Consider the following 22,593-nt stretch of genomic DNA (forward strand, 5'->3'; position numbering starts at 1 on the left):
TATTATGCTCCACTCTCTGTATTGTATGAGTATCTCTGTATTATGCTCAGCTCCCTGTATTGTATGAGTATCTCTGTATTATGCTCGCCCCTCTGTATTGTATGAGTATCTCTGTATTATGCTCAGCTCTCTGTATTGTATGAGTATCTCTGTATTATGCTCAGCTCCCTGTATTGTATGAGTATCTCTGTATTATGCTCGGCCCTCTGCATTGTATGAGCATCTCTGTATTATGCTCCGCTCTCTGTATTGTATGAGTATCTCTGTATTATGCTCCGCTCTCTGTATTGTATGAGTATCTCTGTATTATGCTCAGCTCTCTGTATTGTATGAGTATCTCTGTATTATGCTCAGCTCTCTGTATTGTATGAGTATCTCTGTATTATGCTCGGCTCTCTGTATTGTATGAGTATCTCTGTATTATACTCAGCTCTCTGTATTGTATGAGTATCTCTGTATTATGCTCGGCTCTCTGTATTGTATGAGTATCTCTGTATTATGCTCCGCTCTCTGTATTGTATGAGTATCTCTGTATTATGCTCAGCTCTCTGTATTGTATGAGTATCTCTGTATTATGCTCAGCTCTCTGTATTGTATGAGTATCTCTGTATTATGCTCAGCTCTCTGTATTGTATGAGTATCTCTGTATTATGCTCAGCTCTCTGTATTGTATGAGTATCTCTGTATTATACTCGGCTCTCTGTATTGTATGAGTATCTCTGTATTATACTCAGCTCTCTGTATTGTATGAGTATCTCTGTATTATACTCAGCTCTCTGTATTGTATGAGTATCTCTGTATTATACTCAGCTCTCTGTATTGTATGAGCATCTCTGTATTATGCTCGGCTCTCTGTATTGTATGAGCATCTCTGTATTATGCTCAGTTCTCTGTATTGTATGAGCATCTCTGTATTATGATCAGCTCTCTGTATTGTATGAGCATCTCTGTATTATGCTCAGCTCTCTGTATTGTATGAGCATCTCTGTATTATGCTCAGCTCTCTGTATTGTATGAGCATCTCTGTATTATGCTCAGCTCTCTGTATTGTATGAGTATCTCTGTATTATGCTCAGCTCTATGTATTGTATGAGTATCTCTGTATTATGCTCAGCTCTCTGTATTGTATGAGTATCTCTGTATTATGCTCGGCTCTCTGTATTGTATGAGTATCTCTGTATTGTGCTCTGCTCTCTGTATTGTATGAGTATCTCTGTATTGTATGAGTATCTCTGTATTATGCTCAGCTCTCTGTATTGTATGAGTATCTCTGTACTGTATAGGGAGGAGTAAAGTTCTAGGGGAGGAGTCTGACACCAAACCATCTTAAAACTTTACCCGCCGAAACCCCATATAAAAGCAGCAGCCCAGAGACAGTCCACTTTTTATGAGAGACTGTGTAGAGAGGGAAATTTTCCTAAGGGAATGATCACACTCCTGTATGCTCACCTCAGCACGGAAACTAAAGAATGGGGGAGCTTGAAGTATACTGACAGATGGGAGTCGGACCTAGGGGAGAGACTGGAGGGAGTTGAATGGCAGGAGATCTGGGAAGCCACTAAGAACGCTTCTATATGTGTCACGCAACAGGAGCAGGCATGGAAAACCATGCTTAGGTGGTATACCACTCCGATCACTCTCCACAAAATGCGCAAGATAGATACAGACGAGTGCTGGAGGGGATGCGGATTCAGAGGGACGTATCTCCACATGTGGTGGGAGTGCCCAAGAATCCACGCTTTCTGGAAGTCTCTTGAGGACCTGATGCGACAGATGTTTGGCAGACCATTGGCCTTAGACCCATGGATCTACTTGTTAAATAGGACTATAGAGGGATGGACGAGAGGAGAGCAGAAACTAGTACAGGCGATAACTTTAAGCGCACGCAGAGCGGTAGCGACGGCGTGGCTATCACCGGAGTGCCCGGAGTTTGGGGGGGTGATCACTAGGATAAAGGAAAGCAGGATTATGGACGATCTGACTGCTAGAATGAGGGGTACAACTGTAGCCTTCCAGAGAACATGGGCGCCCTGGGACAATAGCGTAATGGGCTCCAGTAACGATTGAGGTAAGAGATCTCCGTTTTTCATTCAGGATCTGACCCTATGTGGTCATTGCAGGACCGAGTTGCTTTAACCTTGTACGCCTCCCCCCTCCCTTCCCCCCCCCCCCCCGACCTCTTTTCTCCTCATTCCCCCCCCCCCCTTCTACTTTACATTTCATTCTTCATCTTCTTTTCTCTCCTTTCTCGCTTTTCCTTCTCCGTTATTACTAAACCCTTGACTCACAAGGGTGCTGAATCTTTCTTTCTGTTTTTCGGCTATGTTGTCCATATTTAATTTTCTCACTCAGCCGTGAGTATACCGACAGAGAGTCGAGGATGGCTGAAGTATAGCCACACATGGATGGAGTTGGGGCTCCTCTTAACAGATACACAGCCTCCTTATTTTTCACAAATCATAGAGGGGAGACAGGTGGAATGACCTATATGCGGTGGCTTGACTTTTGGGCTGACAACGCCCATTGGGTACTCAACTCTGATCTTATACATCTCGGCTTCGGCGCAAGCCAATCAGCCATATTTCTATTTCCATGCCTATATTATGCAAGCATGCAGAATTTCGATAACATAGCTATATAAAAACACAAAATCCTCGATAGGGGGCAAATTGTTCAGATTTCATAACGCAGTTTGTCATATGGGCTGATGCCAATTCTTGTTTTTATAAGGCTGCTATTTTGTAGTGTGGCTTCTGCGCAAGCCTTCAAGTTGTATTACGTTTGCCTTACCTATCGTGTGCAAAAATAAAGAATTTTAAAAAAAGCGTTTATCGGGGTTAGAGAATAAGGGTCCGTGACTATCAGACAATGTAAAGTTCCTCTTTAATAGATAGTACATCCAGTGCCCGAGGGCAGATCCTCTGCTGGAACTACAACTCCCATAAAGCTTTGCCAGCCTTGCACGAGAGTTGAGATTATGGGGAAACACAGCGGATATTGAATCACGACGCATGCATGTGTCACCTTTTGTTGCTATTCAGTCGCTCACACAGAATCAGATAATAAAAGCCGCCGTCACACCCTCTTAGTGAAAGCAGCACATCTAAGGTGTATTAAAATAATCTATTATGTGTTGTGTTTGCACGAAGGGAGGCTTTTCTTTTCCTACAATTTACACTCTGAATCATAAACCTATGAAAGACTTGGCTCCAAGTCAGACATAACTACAAAAAGCTATGAGTTAGCATAACCATTCATTCTACCTGCAAGACATTCAGTAATACACAGCGTCCGATCAGTAATACACAGCGTCCGATCAGTAATACACAGCGTCCGATCAGTAATACACAGCGTCCAATCAGTAATACACAGCGTCCAATCAGTAATACACATCGTCCGATCAGTAATACACAGTAATACACAGCGTCCGATAAGTAATACACAACGTCCGATCAGTAATACACAGCGTCCGATAAGTAATACACAACGTCCGATAAGTAATACACAACGTCCGATAAGTAATACACAGCGTCCGATAAGTAATACACAACGTCCGATCAGTCATACTCAGCACCCGATCAGTAATACACAGCGTGCGATCAGTAATACACAGCGTGCGATCAGTAATACACAGCGTCCAATCAGTCATACACAGCGCCCGATCAGTAATACACAGCGTGCGATCAGTAATACACAGCACCCGATCAGTAACACATAGCAGCCAATCAGTCATACGCAGCGCCCGATCAGTAATACACAGCGTCCAATCAGTCATGCACAGTAATACACAGCACCCGATCAGTCATACACAGCGCCCGATCAGTAATACACAGTGTCCGATCAGTCATGCACAGTAATACACAGCGTCCGATCAGTAACACACAGTAATACACAGCAGCCGATCAGTCATACACAGAGCCCATTCAAAAATACACAGTGCCTGTTCATTAATACGCAGTGCCTGTTCATTAATACGCAGTGCCCGTTCATTAATACGCAGTGCCCGTTCATTAATACGCAGTGCCCGTTCAGTAATACGCAGTGCCCGTTCAGTAATACGCAGTGCCCGTTCAGTAATACGCAGTGCCCGTTCAGTAATGCGCAGTGCCCGTTCAGTAATGCGCAGTGCCCGTTCAGTAATGCGCAGTGCCTGTTCAGTAATGCGCAGTGCCTGTTCAGTAATACGCAGTGCCCGTTCAGGAATATCCATTGAAGAATATTGTCAAAGTGTAGCAAATAAAATATCAAGCATTACAGTGAACAATGCTATAGCACAGCATAAATAACTCGCCTTTACTCCAGCACCGCTGGGGTCCGCCTCCACTTCTTGGGGAAGGCGGACCATCAGAATTGAGAAACTTTCAAAAGGAAAGTATTGGGAGGCTATCGTGCATGTGCGGCAAAACTCTACGCTGTGCCAATCAACATCTCCAGGATGCACCTCTAGGGGCTGTCTGAGTGACTGAAAAGGCATTAAAATTTACATTAAAATGCCAGGAGGGACTGACGATACTCACCAGAACAACCAAATTAAAGGAACACTATAGGGTCAGGCACACAAACGTATTCCTGACCCCATAGTGTTAAAACCAGCATCATTATTGTCCCCACCCCCATAAATATAGTAACATTTTACTTGTATTCAAGTCTGCAGCTGCTGCCTTTGCCCCTGATCTGCCTGCTTGGCTGACATCATCAGAAGTAATTATTTGAGCCAATCGCAATGCTTTCCCATAGGATTGGCTGAGACTGTCAAGAGGGCAGATCAGGGGCAGAGCCAGCACAAGCCAAACACAGTCCTGACCAATCAACATCTCCTCATAGAGATTAATTAAATCAATGCATCTCTATGAGGAAAGTTCAGTGTCTCCATTCAGAGGGAGGGGACACTGACTGTCAGTGTTGCAGCCATATGAGGACTCTCCAGTGAAGTTATCACTAGGCTGTAATGTAAACACTGTATTTTCTCTGAAAAGACCGTGTTTACTACAAAAAGCCTGGAGGGAATGATTCTACTCACCAGAACAAATTCAATAAGCTGCAGTTGTTCTGGTTATTATAGTGTCCATTTAAGTTTCTTCAGTCACTTGAGCTACAGTAGCTCTTCTGTGTGATTGGACCAGACCGGCTACCCTTCGCTCCACACGTGCATCAATGAGCCTTGGGTGCCCATGACCCTGATGCCGGTTTACCGGTTGTCCTTCCTTGCAGCTTTCTTAGTACATACTAGCCACTTCATACTGAGAACACCACACAAGACCTTTTTGGAGATGTTCTGACCCAGTCATCTACCCATTGCTATTTGGCCCTTGTCAAAGTAACTCAGATCTTTCGCTTGCCCATTTTTCCTGTTTCCAATACATGAAATTTAATAAGTGACTCTTCACTTGCTGTTTAATATATCCCACCCCTTCACGTGTGCCATTGTAACATTATAATCAATGTTATTCACTTCACCTGTCAGTGGTTTTAATGTTGTGGCTGATCAGTGTATCTGTACAGCTAAACACATTATGGTAGTCGTGCCTTCCACCCAGCAACGCGTTGCATGATACAGCAATGTGGAACGCTTGGACTCACTGTTGGGCTACAGGACACAATGTCAGCAAGATGGATGGCCTAATCATCCCCACACAAACTGCTACCCGTTCCTCACAGACACCATTTATACTCAAGTTTTCTTTTCTTCCACCTTCAGACCTGCTTCTTTCCTACGGTTATTTTCTATGTGTTATGTGTCGTTATCAGCTTTATAAGCATCAATACAATCCATGCAATGGGTATTTCTAATAAATCTAATAAAAAGTGATTTAAAAGAATCGAAAAGGCCACCGACGCTGCTATGAACACAGTAAGATTTAGAATGAAACTGTATCTGTTATATCAAGTAAAATGTTAATAATTCAACAGATTAGAAATTGGGGATTAAAATAATTAGCTACTTACCTGAGCTCACTTTCTTCGCACTATTATATATCAATGATACATTGGGCTGTCATTTGCCCTCTCTGTATACTTTGTATTTTACATTTAGTTTTCTTACCATTGTCCAGTGGGGAATTCTGTAAATATTATTTACTTTATTTTATTCTGTATATTTGATATTAAATGCATTATTGTACTGTGTATTTCAGAATCAACAATGCTAACAAATCGGCCAAAATAAACGACAAACATATCGTATAATCATAGGACACAGCATACCTTATCTAGGATGTCCAAGTCTTGCAGCTGTAGTTCTGTGAGGAGATAGTCTACAATAGCGTTCTTATTATTCTGAGCAGCAAAATGCAGGACATTCATTCCATCCTAAAAAACACAACCAGATCAGAGGAAGCTGTCAAGAATGGGCCATCATGCTAGAACCGCAGGATCAAATCTCTCCCAAATCCATCACCAAATAATTTGCTGTTTGCAAACATAGTGCTCCTTGTTATCAACTTTGGTAAACACATAACCCTTCTAAAATATGGAATGGGATGGGATGAGATACAATGAGATGGGATGGGTCGGGATGGAATGGAATGAAATGGAATGGGATGAGATAGGATGAGATTAAATGAAATGTGAGGAAATGGAATGGGATGGGATGAGATGAGATGGAAAGGGATTGAAAGGGATTAGATTGAATGGGATGGGATGAGATGGGTCAGGATGATGTCCTATGTGAGGGGTTGGAATGAGATCACATAAGATGGGAAGGAATGAGGAGAGTTGAGATGTGCTGGAAAGGGATGAGAAAGGATAGGATGAGATGGCATGAAATCTGATGAGATGGGCAGGATTGGATGAATTAGATAGGATGGGATGAGATGGGTTGGGATGAGATGTGAGGTGGCAGGTTTGGATGCGTTGAAATAGGATGGGATGTGATAGGCAGATTTGGATAAGTTAAATGTGATGGAATGAGATGGGCTGAGATGAGGTGAGTTGACATGGGCTGGAAAGAGAAAAGATAGGATGAGATGGGCAGGTTTGGATAGGTTAGATAGGATTAGATATTAGATGGGATGAGATGAGCAGGTTTGGATGGGTTAGATAGGATGGGATGAGATGGGCAGGATTGGATGGGTTAGATAGGATGGGATGAGATGGGCAGGTTTGGATGGGTTCGATAGGATTAGATATTAGATGGGATGAGATGGGCAGGTCTGGATGGGTTATATAGGATGGGATGAGATGGGCAGGTTTGGATGGGTTACATAGGATGGGATGAGATGGGCAGGTTTGGATGGGTTAGATAGGATGGGATGAGATTCCCATGTCATATTTTTACTACAATACCAGTGTGTTAAAGTTAAATCCTGCGAGATAAACCAGTCCACAGGCATGTTTCATGTACATGTAACATAATTTACACTATACAATGGTACGATAATAGATCAATGTGTAGATCTGATTCTCGGAATGTGTCCTGGAATGTGAACAGGTGATATCTGTGGTGATATGTGATGTGTAATTCTAATAGAAGAACAAAATCATCAAGATAATAGAGAGTGACAAACCTCATTAGTAGTTTTTTGATCTGCCCCTGCCTTGATCAACATTTGGAAGACGGTGAGGTCAGCAGACCATGCCGCGAGATGGAGTACACACAGGCCATGCTGAAAAAAACCACAAGTAATAGAGTCAAAATCCAGCCGTGTACAGGCAGCTAACACATGGGCCAGGAGTAGTTCCAGCCTATCTCAAATCACCCAAGTTTATTCACTATTACAGTAAACTGAAATCTGAATGGAAAAATGGACATGACTGGAATTAGGGCAACCAATATCTACTCCCACTACTGCAATGCTACTACCAATACCTGCACCCACTACTACATTGATGCTACCAATACCTGCTCCCACTACTGCACTGATACTACCAATACCTCCTCCCACTACTACACTAATACTACCAATACCTGCTCCCACTACTACACTAATACTACCATTACCTACTTCCACTACAGTACTACTACTACCAATACCTGTTCAGATACTGCATTGATACTACCATTACCTGCTCCCACTACTACATTGATGCTACCAATACCTGCGCCCACTACTACACTGATACTACCAATACCTCCTCCCACTACTATACTGATACTACCTATACCTGCTCCCACTACAGTACTACTACTACAAATATCTCCTCCCACTACTACACTGCTACTACCAATACCTGCTCCCGCTACAGTACTACTACTACCAATACCTGCTCCCACTACTACACTGATACTACCAATACCTGCTCACATACTGCACTGATACAACCATTACCTGCTTCCACTAATTCACTGATACTACCAATACCTGCTCCCACCACTACATTGATGCTACTAATACCTGCGCCCACTACTACACTGATACTACCAATACCTCCTCCCACTACTACACTGATACTACCAATACCTCCTCCCACTACTACACTGATACTACCAATATCTGCGCCCTTTACTACACTGATACTACCAATACCTCCTCCCACTACTACACTGATACTACCAATACCTCCTCCCACTACTACACTGATACTACCAATACCTCCTCCCACTACTACACTGATACTACCAAAACCTATGCCCACTACTACACTGATACTACCAATACCTCCTCCCACTACTGCACTGATACTACCATTACCTGCTCCCACTACTACACTGCTACTACCAATACCTGCTCCCACTACTACACTGATACTACCAATACCTCCTCCCGCTACTACACTGATACTACCAATACCTGCGCCCACTACTACACTGATACTACCAATACCTGCGCCCACTACTACACTGATACTACCAATACTTGCTCCCACTACAGTACTACTACTACCAATAACTGCTCCTACTACTGCACTGCTACTACCAATACCTGCGCCCACTACTACACTGATACTACCAATACTTTGCGCACTACTACACTGATACTACCAATACCTCCTCCCACTACTGCACTGCTACTACCAATACCTCCTCCCACTAGTACACTGATACTACCAATACCTCCTCCCACTACAGTACTGCTACTACCAATACCTGTGCCCACTACTACACTGATACTACTAATATCTCCTCCCACTACTGCCATGCTACTACCAATACTTGCTCCCACTACTACGCTGATACTTCCATTACCTGCTCCCACTACTACACTGATACTACCAATACCTGCTCCCATATTACTCGGTTTGTATTGCCACCAGCTACACAACACTGCTACACTAGTGCTGCCTCATATTGCTCCCATTCCTGAGCAATTACTACTGTCACCTGCTCTCTATGCTGCATGGCTACTGCTGCCACTCCCAATACCGTAATATTTTGTATGTAAATTACTTTTTGTCAATTATCTCCATTATATAATTGTAAAGAGCTGCATAATATGTTGGCACTATGCTATATAAATAATTCTAATTCGAAGACCGAATGACAAGTTATGGATTCTTCCACCACGTCTTTCCTGACTCAATGTGAAATGGAAATTGGAAGAGCCTCAGCCAAGCAATGAGACCTTGGACCTTAGATATCAAGTCTAGGATAATAGAGGATTTATTTCCCTCATGGTGTGACACACTAAGTGCTGCTTTATCTAAAGATCTAGATGGTTATCTTGGCTTTGAGCTATACATTCAAGCCCTAGCAATCCGTTTACTTAGAATTATTTTATTATTTTCTCAAAATCTCAGGGGCATCTAACTATGGTCTTCAGGTGTCATAGTTCATGGCAGGACCTTGATGTGAACTTTCAGAAACCAGATTCCTGCATGCCAAAGGATGGAGTCTGGAATGGGTCTTGTCATGTTTATATACCGTTCAGTCAAACCAGCTACACTCGCAGGACAAGTTCTCATACACAGAACAGCGAAGCCCTGAGGTCCTGGATTAATTAATCAATCTGCATAGAGGGCCATTGAGTGATGTGAATAAGCTAAAGGTTTAGATAATATCTGGCTTTTTTTTTAGACAGATTTGAAAGGCCTGGTATAAGACAGGTACCGTGTTTACTCCTGCAGGGCACACGCATGTTATTAATTCCTAGAGAATTCTCTGGAAAAGGCAGACATTACACCTGTAACATCTCTGGCCCCAGGAAGAAGGAGGCCACACATTTCACACATGCTGTAGAGCCAGTACAGAACGCCAAAAACACCTGCTGGGCTAACTGTTAAATGTTGGGGTCAAGGTTGAGAATGACAGCCCACTGAGAGCAATCAATTTATGTTGATTGACTGCTCTCCAAAAAATAGAGCTATTCACTATACCGGGAATTGTCAGCCATGTTTTCAGTTTGACAATCTTTGGTCTAAAATTGTGTAGAATATGTATAGGTATATGTGTGTGTGTATATATATATTGTATCGTGTATGCATAGTTTCTATTCTCTACTCTCTGCACATTGTTGATCTTAGACTTGGGGCTTTTTAGCGGTCTATCATTGGTAAAGGGTAAACTCGGTGGATGATGTGATTCAAATCTTGACACATCATCACTTACATCATTAGTATCATTTTCACCATTCACCCTCCAATGATACTCAACTATGTTTTATTTAACGGTTGATTTGCACAATATTCATTGTCTTGAGAAAAATCCCTAGGAGACTGAAACGTTGACACAACACGGATGATTGTATGGCAAAATAAAGCACTTTATTATTTCACATGAATTAAGTCCCTCGAGTGCACTATTTTGGGAGATTGCATTTAGGCTGGAGGCCGGTGAGCACAAGGACTTTATATATATATATATATATTTTTTGCAGTGCATAGTGAGTTAACATACGTGCGTGAGGTACCCCAATGGCAATCCTCTCGCAATGTTGAGACACATGTAACAATGGGGTAGTTGAGAATACATGCACTATTTTTTGTTTAAGCAGGTAGGTTATTAATACTTGAGTAAATACGTATGCATAGTAACACAGAATAGCTGTAACAGTTGTATTATGGAATCAGGATTATATAAACATGCTTGGAGTACACATCTAAGCTAGGTTTCCAACATAGGTTTGCTGAGGGTTTATGATCTAGACATGTATATAGGCAGATTAGATTATTAAGACAAGTGTGGCGAGTCTGACACAAAATAGGCTATAGTAAATGCTCTGTATTGTGGGGGTTAAGGGTATTCGCAGCATGGCATTTAAGCAAGGCTTAAGTAGTAGGCCTAGGTGAAAGGCTTGTGGAGTAGGGCATGTGTGACAGTCCCCCCTCTGAGTTAATTAAAGTTGCCATAACTACATTCAGAGTCTATATGAGGCAAGGGGTGGGTGACTCTTCTATGGCTTCCAGGGTCCCAGTCAGCCCACGCCTGGGGGAGGTGTACCTCAGTCCCGTTCCAGTGCCTTTGTGTCGGCGGGAGTCTCCTGCGTCATCTGGTAAGTTTGCGGCAGGCTCTGGGCTTCGAGCCGGTGAGGACACTCCGCTTGCGGTGTCCCAATCCTGGGCTGTCGTAGATCTCCGCTGATGACTAAGAGCAATGTGGGTGGCTGCATACCTCAGCTCTCTTGGCTGTCAGGCTGGTGGAGGTGCTGGGATCCAAGGCTTTCGGTAGGTTCCTGGTTCGTTGTTGGTGCCTCACCCCCTGTGTGTGCTTGCGGCTCTTACTGGTTGACGGGGGTTTAAGTGGTCCGTTCGAATGGGGCTGTAGTGTTGTTGTTTGGGCTCCACAAGTCAGAGTTGGGTGTTTGATGCCCCTTTGTCTTTTCCGTTTAACTGCCCGGCCTTCTGGACGGTCAGATATCGGGGTAGCCTGCGCTGCTTCCCGATGCACTTGTGCAGGTGAGTGTGTGGCTTGCTTCCCAGCTCAGCCTCTGGGTCTGCAGAGAACAGAAGGGCCTCTAGCTTCTCCCAGAAAATCTGGAAGGTCCTGTTCAGCTGATGCTTGACCTCTAGAAGCTCGCTTTGAGCGCTAGGGAAGCACGCCACCCCCGCCATTTTGAGTGCCTTGTCATCGCTTGTGGCAGTCCCCTGTGTCACCTCGACATTCGTGCCGGGCTGTTTCAGGGTCTCCCTAGGGTGGACCGGGATAACCCCCGCCGGTCCATAGGGGGGGACGGGGGTCTTGGTGCCGCCTGTCGGCCGCCGGAGCCAGCAGGGGAGCGGCCGTCTCCCTCACGCCGGCTACATGAGTAGGCCTCACGGGAAAGGCCGGAGTAGTAAGCCGGGGTCGTCACTTAAGTGGCATCGTTGTGTGCCCCTGGGCTTCACCTGTCTTCTGGGGTCCTTTTCGAACCGTTTAGATCCCGTTTTGGCTTTCTAAATCTGTTTATTTAGTGCCGCAGAGCAGGAGCCGTACGAGTTTGCATCCTCTGCTCTCAGCGGTCAGGCCCCGCCCCCCATATATTTATTTTTTTGCCATTTTTGTAATATCTATATAGTGCAGATATACATGTATCTACATCCACAGTGCGCTCAGGTTTGTAAATTTTCTTGGACTTTTTCCAATCCGTTAACATACTTTCTTTGTGTTGTTAGAGCTAAGGTATGAATTGCTAGTAATAAATAATTAATATTCACCCCTGGTAATGTCAAGGGTGGGGGTGGGGGGGGGGGCAAACCCATTCTTACTTTTAGTTAATTTTATTGTCTCCTATTTAAAGCCTTTGTGCAATGTTTGTAGAAATGTCTAAGTGTTGCTGTGTAATTATAGGATATCCACGTTTTAGCCCTTTAGTAAAACTGTCTAATTCTCTCTAAAAAAAATAATCTCTTAATCAGCCTATTATCATTAGGGCCAGTATCCTCAGTATATGTATAAACAAAGTTTGAAAGTTTAGAGTATTCAATTGGATGCATTTATACGACTAGTTTGCTGTATAATTGAATTGTGAATGTGACTAGGTGGGTGATTGGATGATAAGTGGGATAGGGGTGTATTAGGGAGGGTAGTGGCTATGGTAAGGGGACCAAAGTTTTTTTGGTGTTGCCTGAGGCTAACCTTGGGCCAGGGTGGGGGGAGTCCTGATCCCTGGTGGTCCAGTGCAGACAGTTCCTTCCAGCCATTGCCAAGGGAATGTATCAGAGGTCACTGTGGCAACACTTGCATGTAGTACAAGCGAGTGAGAGCCTCCCTCTATTCGAGTAACGGCCTTGCAGGGCCTCCCTTTTTGGCCTCACCCATGCACAGTAGGAGAGATGGCCGGTGAGGGAGATCTTTGGTACACACTTCCTGCCTGGTGTCCCGAGACCGTGGCAAATCCAACCCTTTGGTCTAATTATTTGGAATGATATTCAAAGACTATTGTGAGGGGATACGAGGGTGCAGATTATTGTTCTCAGAATAGTATGACAGCAAAGGAGCCAATCAGCTCTCAATGTTTCCTATAAGTCTTCTATTACATATGTAACAATGTGTCTATAATTCTTCTGTATATGTCTCTTATTATATCTGTAAAATGTGTCTATAATTATACTGTGTATGTCTCTTATTACATGTGTAATAATGTATCTGTAATTGTACTGTATATGTATATTATATATAACAATATGTCTTTAATTTACTGTTTCCTATTATATGTGCAACAATGTATCTAGAATTTACTGTATATGCCTATCATATCTATAACAATGTATCTAGAATTTACTGTATATGCCTATCATATCTATAACAATGTATCTAGAATTTACTGTATATGCCTATCACATCTATAACAATGTGTGTATATTCTACTGTATATGCCTATGATATCTATAACACTATCTATATTCTACTGTATATGCCTATCATATCTATAACAATGTATCTAGAATTTACTGTATATGCCTATCATATCTATAACAATGTGTCTATATTCTACTGTATATGCCTATCATATCTATAACACTGTATCTATATACTACTGTATATGCCTATCATATCTATAACAATGTATCTAGAATTTACTGTATATGCCTATCATATCTATAACAATGTATCTATAATCTACTGTATATGCCTATCATATCTATAACAATGTATCTATAATTTACTGTATATGCCTATCATATCTATAACAATGTATCTATAATCTACTGTATATGCCTATCATATCTATAACAATGTATCTAGAATTTACTGTATATACCTATCATATCTATAACAATGTATCTAGAATTTACTGTATATACCTATCATATCTATAACAATGTATCTAGAATTTACTGTATATGCCTATCATATCTATAACAATGTATCTAGAATTTACTGTATATACCTATCATATCTATAACAATGTATCTAGAATTTACTGTATATGCCTATCATATCTATAACAATGTATCTATAATCTACTGTATATGCCTATCATATCTATAACAATGTATCTATAATTTACTGTATATGCCTCTCATATCTATAACAATGTATCTATAATCAACTGTATATGCCTATCATATCTATAACAATGTATCTAGAATTTACTGTATATGCCTATCATATCTATAACAATGTATCTATAATCTACTGTATATGCCTATCATATCTATAACAATGTATCTATAATTTACTGTATATGCCTATCATATCTATAACAATGTATCTAGAATTTACTGTATATACCTATCATATCTATAACAATGTATCTAGAATTTACTGTATATACCTATCATATCTATAACAATGTATCTAGAATTTACTGTATATGCCTATCATATCTATAACAATGTATCTAGAATTTACTGTATATACCTATCATATCTATAACAATGTATCTAGAATTTACTGTATATGCCTATCATATCTATAACAATGTATCTATAATCTACTGTATATGCCTATCATATCTATAACAATGTATCTATAATTTACTGTATATGCCTCTCATATCTATAACAATGTATCTATAATCAACTGTATATGCCTATCATATCTATAACAATGTATCTATAATTTACTGTATATGCCTATCATATCTATAACAATGTATCTATAATCTACTGTATATGCCTATCATATCTATAACAATGTATCTAGAATTTACTGTATATGCCTATCATATCTATAACAATGTATCTAGAATTTACTGTATATACCTATCATATCTATAACAATGTATCTAGAATTTACTGTATATACCTATCATATCTATAACAATGTATCTAGAATTTGCTGTATATGCCTATCATATCTATAACAATGTATCTAGAATTTACTGTATATACCTATCATATCTATAACAATGTATCTAGAATTTACTGTATATGCCTATCATATCTATAATCTACTGTATATGCCTATCATATCTATAACAATGTATCTATAATTTACTGTATATGCCTCTCATATCTATAACAATGTATCTATAATCAACTGTATATGCCTATCATATCTATAACAATGTATCTAGAATTTACTGTATATGCCTATCATATCAATAACAATGTATCTAGAATTTACTGTATATGCCTATCATATCTATAACAATGTATCTATAATCTACTGTATATGCCTATCATATCTATAACAATGTATCTAGAATTTACTGTATATGCCTATCATATCTATAACAATGTATCTAGAATTTACTGTATATACCTATCATATCTATAACAATGTATCTAGAATTTACTGTATATGCCTATCATATCTATAACAATGTATCTAGAATTTACTGGGGCTTTTTTTAATATGTGTAACACGGTATTCATATGTGCTTCGGGACATACTAGAGAAATCTCAATGTATCATTCCTAGTTCTATATTTTATTAATAAATATCTGTTATCCCATACCGATCGATTGTCCGTTTCCCACAGTTCACTGTTTAGTGGGTAAAGCCCTTATTTCACTTACCTTATCTACGATATCTACGCGGGCTTTGTGATGGAGAAGGAATGATACTGCTTGCAGATTGTTCCCAGCGACTGCAAAGTGAAGAGCTGTGCGATTTAACTAAACAAAGAAAACACAGCAAATGTTTTAACTTTTTGTTCTTTCATTCTGTTCTCTCATTCATATCTTTTCATGAATGAAACTACTGCTGAGTTTTAAACTCTATATCCTATAATCTCCTGATAGGAAGGGGTTTATGGGTTCGGTTTATTGCTCATATTAATAACAGTGGGCTTTTTTTGGAATTTTTGACGATATATAAAAATGTATCCTGTATACAAGCGGCTCTGTCGACCCTATAAAAAATTATTATTTTATAAAAATAAAATCTTTATCAAATGCTAATAAAGTCTGGGTCAGAATTTCACTGAAATGTCAACACAGTCAAAGATATCATAAGACAAAAAAGGGACTACTTTGTTTTATGTCTTTTTCATACACTTGACAAAATTTGACAAAAGGCAGAACTATCGTTGCCAGAATTTGTCAAGCCCTTACTGATCACTAATGATAGCTGAGAAGAAAAAAGGCTCAGTCTATTGAGGATTCTGCATGCGCCAGAGTACAGTGCTGTGGAAGAAGATGGCAGCGCTGCAGGTAAGTCAGAACTATCATTTTCTGTGTCCCGCAGCCACCTCCCTGATAGTGGAGCAGTCCCCATCTGGGGTCTCTCTAAAACATACAAAGGCCCCAGAAGGTGACAGAGCCTCTATATTGGCCATGTGGTATCGATACTAAGTGAAATCCTCCGTGCTCAGCAAAAAGTACCCAGACCGCTTCCACAGTGTTTGACATTCAGATCATTAAGCTCACAGAACACAGAATGGGGCAGCACAATCCCAAATACACTAATCAAACAATAAAAACCAAACGGCTAATACTGCATCCAAAAGCAAGATTGTAGCGACTGCTCCGACTACTTAAAATGTAACTTATATTTGTAACATAGAAAAGAAAAAAGTGTTTGACGACCTCATCAAAAAATAATAGCAGCAATCCTTTCCTATAAAGCCTTATGCATTTTAGACTCAACCAGGATTAAAGGCAAATTATAGTGCCAGGAAAACAAACTTGTTTTCCTGGCACTATAGCTTCCCGCTTTGTCAAGGCCTCCTCCCGCGGCACTGAAGGGGTTAAGAACCCGTCACTTACCTGGGCCCAGCGCCGATGTCACTCGACGCTGGCTCAGTTCCGCCCACGCTCTGACATCCGCTGGCGGAGAAGACCTAATGTGCATGCGTGGCAATGGTAGCACTCGCATTAGGATCTCCCCACAGGAACGCATTATTCAATGCTTTCCTATCGGGATTCCGGCGACGCTGGAAGTCCTCATGCATGAGGTCGTGAGGTCGTCCAGTATCGTTTAGAAGACTAAAAGTCATCTAAGAACCCGGAAGTTCCTCTCGTGGCTGTCTGGTAGATAGCCACTAGAGGTGGACTTAAAGGGACACTCCAGGCACCCAGATCACTTCTGCCCATTGGAGTGGTCTGGGTGTCAACTCCCACTACTCCTAACCCTGCAAGTGTAATTATTGCAGTTTTTTATAAATTGCAATAATTACATTGCAGGGTTAACTCCACCTCTAGTGGCTGTCTACTAGACAGCCACTAGAGGTCACTTCCTGATTTCTAGCAAGGACTTTCCTTGCTAGAGCGTCGCTGGACGTCCTCACGCTGTGTGAGGCCTTCCAGCGTCACTCATTTTCCCATAGGAAAGCATTGAAAATCTTTTTCAATGCTTTCCTATGGGGAGTGCTAATGCGCATGCGCGGCATTGCCGCGGATGCGCATTAGGTCTCCTCGGCTGGTGGGCGGGATCAGTCTCGCCCACTGGCCAACGGAATCAGAAGGAGGAGTGGCGCGGAGGAGGAGACAGCGACGAGGGACATCGTCGCTGCCTCAGGTAAGTTACTGAAGGGGATTCCACCCCTTCAGTAACGGGGGATTGGGGGGTGGGAGGGAGAGGGTACCTCCAGTGCCAGGAAAACGGATTGTTTTCCTGGCACTGGAGTTTCCCTTTAACCCTAGCAGGTAATTCTTGCAGTTTATAAAAACTACAATTATTACATGCTCAGCGTTAAGGGTGATGGGAGTTGGCATGCAGACCACTTTAATGAGCTGAAGTGGTCTGGGTGCCTACAGTGTCCCTTTAACCCCTTAAGGACACATGACATGTCTGACACGTCGTGATTCCATTTTATTCCAGAAGTTTGGTCCTTAAGGGGTTAAGTGCTTTTAATAGCAATAAACATGGTATGAGATGTAAGCAAGGGCGGCCAGGATTGTTTTTTGATGAGGTAGTTATTAAGTGTTTTTTATTTACATATTGAAAATTGTTTAAATTGTTCAAAACTTTAATAAATGGTAAATAAGCAAGATATTCACCCCCAATGTGTAATGTCCCTTTAAAATGCATAGTGTCCCTTTAAGATGTGTAGTGTTCTCTTAAGGTGAAACTTACATTATTTTTGGAATTAATATTAATTCTCTGGTCCTTGAGGCTCATCATAGTTGGGACATCATTCTTCTTTGCCGCTACATGAAAATCCATTTCTTTTTGCAGCACTGTAACATTCAGAGCATTAGATGAGAAAATTGCCATTGTTGGACTCATTTCACGGTGAACCATAATATTCTATAATAATATCTAGAATTCTAATGTGCAATTACCGCCCATCCCACGTGTTACCTATTAAGGATTAATAAGTGTGTAGGGGTTATAAAAATACCCTCTCTGTCTCATTAGAGATTTCACCTTATAGATAAAGAAAGCAAAGTGAATTGTTAGTGTAGGACCCACCTAAGAGGTTCGCTTTGACGTGGCAGGTGAGCTTACACTTAAATGGCCATTGGAGTGATACAAAAAACCTCCAGTTATTTAATTGTGCAGAGGGATTTTGGATAGTGTGCAAGTAACGTTTTTTGTTTTTTATTCTATGTATCGGGGCTGATGGTTAGTGGGAGGTTAAGCGCAAGGTTTAACTTTGTGTGTTTGTAAATTTTCTTTATGTAAATGACAGGTGACGTGGAGAAGTGAAACCTCTTTCCTCAAAGATATTATTTTTTTTTGTTTCTAAACAGATATTGGTTCCATTTGGAGAGAACTTGTTACTTCGTTTGATTGCTCATCTGGTTCCCAAACTCCATCCCACAGATACCTAGGGATGCACCGAAATTTCGGCTGCCGAAAAGGGTAAAATCAGCCGAAAATGACTGAATCTCTAGTTTTAGAACGTGTCACGCTGTAGTTCCCCTTGACTGTCACGTGACACAGTGTCTCCCTTTTACTCGCATAGAGAGATAGAAAAAAAACTTGCGCCACATGCAGGAATGCACGGATGGGAAGTCTCACGATGTTTCCCTCGGTCCGCTGTGCACTCTTCAAAGAGAGCCGAAGGAGTGGGAGAGGTGCAGGTTGCTGTATATAACAGCCCTGAAGTAATTTTGCATTAGTGATTGCTGCAGCTCAGGGACACACAGTGTAACATAGAAATATAGACACATAGGATGTGACGGCAGATATGAACCATTCGGCCCATTTAGTCTGCCCAATTTTCTAAATAGTTTTAATTAGTCCCTGGCCTTATCTTAAGTCTAGGATAGCCTTATGCCTGTGTAAAGCTACATCACCAGCTCCCCATCCCTCTCTGGCACTGAGAGCAGTATTAGTAGTGAACTAGTGATGGCAGATAGAACACCGGTGTCTGCAGAGAGAGCAGGTCGGTTACCATGGCAGCAGATCGCCTTCCGCCTGTCCTGGAAGTAGTGCTGTTGCTAAACCCAGTGATAGAGGAGGCCCTGAGCTGCGGGACATGGCGGAGGATGAGGATTGATTACAAGGGGTTGTTGTTCCTCACTCATTTCCACTCCCTGTCTGTCGTCATGCCACGTCACTCCAAGGTCCAATCAAATGCTTTTCATAGAGAACCATTTAATTGGACCGAGCTCAGAATGCATGCGAGTGCTCAGAATTTAAATATGAAAACAATAACATCTAAATGTAGACCACGCAGGCATGCGCGTTGTCTGGGAGGGGACATTGAAGCTTCCCTTTGTAAATAAGCTACACGGGTAGAAGCTCATTACAACTGTCACTGGCACGCACTGTGCGCCAATGGCAGGGATAATTTCTACTCATAATTCCCATTATGCATGTCGTAACAGAGTTCTGGACTGCTTAAGCCACGTGTGTCAGAGGTGCATATAGAGCTAAACCATCTCTCAGAGCTTTATGACGGTTACTGTATCTTTAATGAGGTCAGATAAAAATTATCTGACCGCAGTTCTTAGTAAGTACTACGGGGACATGTAATAACCGGCCAAAGTGGAAAATAATAATCATAGACACAGATGGTGTGCGAAATCGCAACCCTCTAAATAATGAATTATCACTAATACAAAATGCGAAAACGAATTTGTTAATGTCGAGTTTGTTTTGCACTTTATTAATGCAGGTCTCACTATGAGGCATTATTTCTGTGATATCATATTGCTGCATCAGGGGGAAAGAACAGGAGGATTCCATTGTGACTGATCCGCATTCTTTTTCTGGTACTTACAGTACCGGAGGGGACAGTTTAGCACATCGTAACAATCAGTATTTGAAATGACCCTTTCCTGCCAATTCTGAATTCACCACGTCAGTCAATAAAAGTCTTTGTAACAATAATACGTCACGTGGCGGCCAATCGGTTCGTCAGAACACGTGATATCATTATATTTTCCATCCGCAGGAGGATTTAAAGCTAAGCATGTTTCCTTGTTGGCAGTTAAATGTTAGCATCGAGAGAAATATCACAGAATTCTGGTGTAACTTGACTGGCAACATTGTAAGATTAAATGCGTAAGCGGAAAGTTCAATGCATTGATGTGTTATCGCCTGTAATTTCAATCGGGTTGTAAAATTAAAGGGACACTCAAAAAGCTGCATGCTCTACTGCATGGTAAAATAGTTGGTTAATTAGACAGTTCGCCATTCAAAAAAAGAGGAAGTAGCAGACACTAATATGAAATGTAGTCGGCTATCCACTCCCCCAAATAAAACAAGGAACAGTGATCTTTAAATCATTCCATGCCCTGGGGAAAAAAGAGAATAATTGTATTTTTTTACAGCATTTTCCCATGGACGGCTGAATATATTTCCAGCTTACATTAATACTAATTATATTGATGGTTATCATGCATTGAGAGTGTTTGGATTGTACCTCTTCCAGCGTAGGCCGTGACTGTTCTCTCAATGTTCTCTCGTTATATCACATATCTCTAAATGCTCACTGTCTTTGTACTACTACTAGCAGTCATGGGTCTGTGCTGGAAGAGGTGAAGGAACGATATATTTTTATTAAACTATTTTTTAAAAAAAATGATATATATTAAAAAAAATTATCAAAATAGTGCAAGATTAAAATAAGTTTTCCCTCATATTAAAACATTCGAAAAGTTTAACCTAAATGATTAAATCGAGGCTTCACTCCAGCCATGTGCTACATAAAACCCACAGTGGTGACATGTCCTATGAATCTGCATCTGATGCAACTTACCTGGATTCACCAATGAATAGTTAAATAGTACTAAACAAATAGTATTTTCTTTATTTACTGGGGGTTTTTTGTTTTATCTACAAGACACATTAAAATATAAATGCAGTTAGGTATTGTTTGGATTATAATACTCTATCACATAAAACATTTTAACTAACACTGCCAATGTCAATGGAACACTTTTCCATTTTGCATAAAGAGAGATGGCACAGATCATTCTATACCGGTGGACGTCTTTCTACTCCAACAAAAAGAGATATAACTATAGACCGTTCTACTCTAAACAGATCAAAGGTGGGAACATGTACAGACCTTTATACTGAGATGTAGAGGATAGATAAATGTGTAGATAATTCTACCGAATGAAGGAGGTTACAGATCTCGCCACAGTGATGGAAAGAGCAATTTGTACAGATCTCTCTTATGGATGATTTGCCGGCCTTAATGCTGATTATAGGAGGATGGAAGCTGGAGAGTATAATTTATAATCACAGAAAATGTGTGCGTGAATGAAAAAAAGAAATGGTGCAGGAAAATAACTGGAGAAAATATTTGTCTGTTTCTGCATATAAGAACAAAGACATAAGATAAATTCATTTCCCATATGTTAAAGGGGAAGTGTCACTCCTCAGGTTTCTGATATCATTTATTTATTGTCATTATATTAAAACACAAAACAAAAAAAATGTACCTGTGAAGTGTGAAAATGAACCTAAATGTAGAAATCTACACCTGCCACTGGGCGCTTCCATCTTAGCTCCCTGTCAATCATTGTTATAAGCTCCGCCCTTTACACCTGGCAGTCAGTATAGAGAGAGCCACCGCCATCTTAGCTCCCTGTCAATCATTGTTATAAGCTCCGCCCTTTACACCTGGCAGTCAGTATAGAGAGAGCCACCGCCATCTTAGCTCCCTGTCAATCATTGTTATAAGCTCCGCCCTTTACACCTGGCAGTCAGTATAGAGAGAGCCACCTCCACCTTAGCTCCCTGTCAATCATTGTTATAAGCTCCGCCCTTTACACCTGGCAGTCAGTATAGAGAGAGCCACCTCCATCTTAGCTCCCTGTCAATCAATGTTATAAGCTCCGCCCTTTACACCTGGCAGTCAGCAAAGAGAGAGAGCCACCTCCATCTTAGCTCCCTGTCAATCAATGTTATAAGCTCCGCCCTTTACACCTGGCAGTAAGCAAAGAGAGAGAGCCACCTCCATCTTAGCTCCCTGTCAGTCATTGTTATAAGCTCCTCCCTTTACA

The 22,593-nt window shown here is 41.1% G+C and overlaps 1 protein-coding gene across 1 annotated transcript in view; it reads right to left on the reverse strand.

Annotated features, from left to right (window-relative positions):
• The window catches only part of ANKDD1B (ankyrin repeat and death domain containing 1B), a 66,014-nt gene that overhangs the window by 36,621 nt on the left and 6,800 nt on the right, over nucleotides 1-22,593 (reverse strand). The window contains exons 2-5 of the mRNA XM_063453614.1: nucleotides 18,260-18,363; nucleotides 15,760-15,858; nucleotides 7,506-7,604; nucleotides 6,205-6,309 (exon numbers count right to left, since the gene is read on the reverse strand). Of these exons, the coding sequence (XP_063309684.1) occupies nucleotides 6,205-6,309; nucleotides 7,506-7,604; nucleotides 15,760-15,858; nucleotides 18,260-18,363 (407 nt within the window). The remainder of the gene's footprint in view (nucleotides 1-6,204; nucleotides 6,310-7,505; nucleotides 7,605-15,759; nucleotides 15,859-18,259; nucleotides 18,364-22,593) is intronic.

Source organism: Pelobates fuscus, chromosome 5 (assembly GCF_036172605.1).
Source record: "Pelobates fuscus isolate aPelFus1 chromosome 5, aPelFus1.pri, whole genome shotgun sequence".
NCBI lineage: Eukaryota > Metazoa > Chordata > Amphibia > Anura > Pelobatidae > Pelobates > Pelobates fuscus.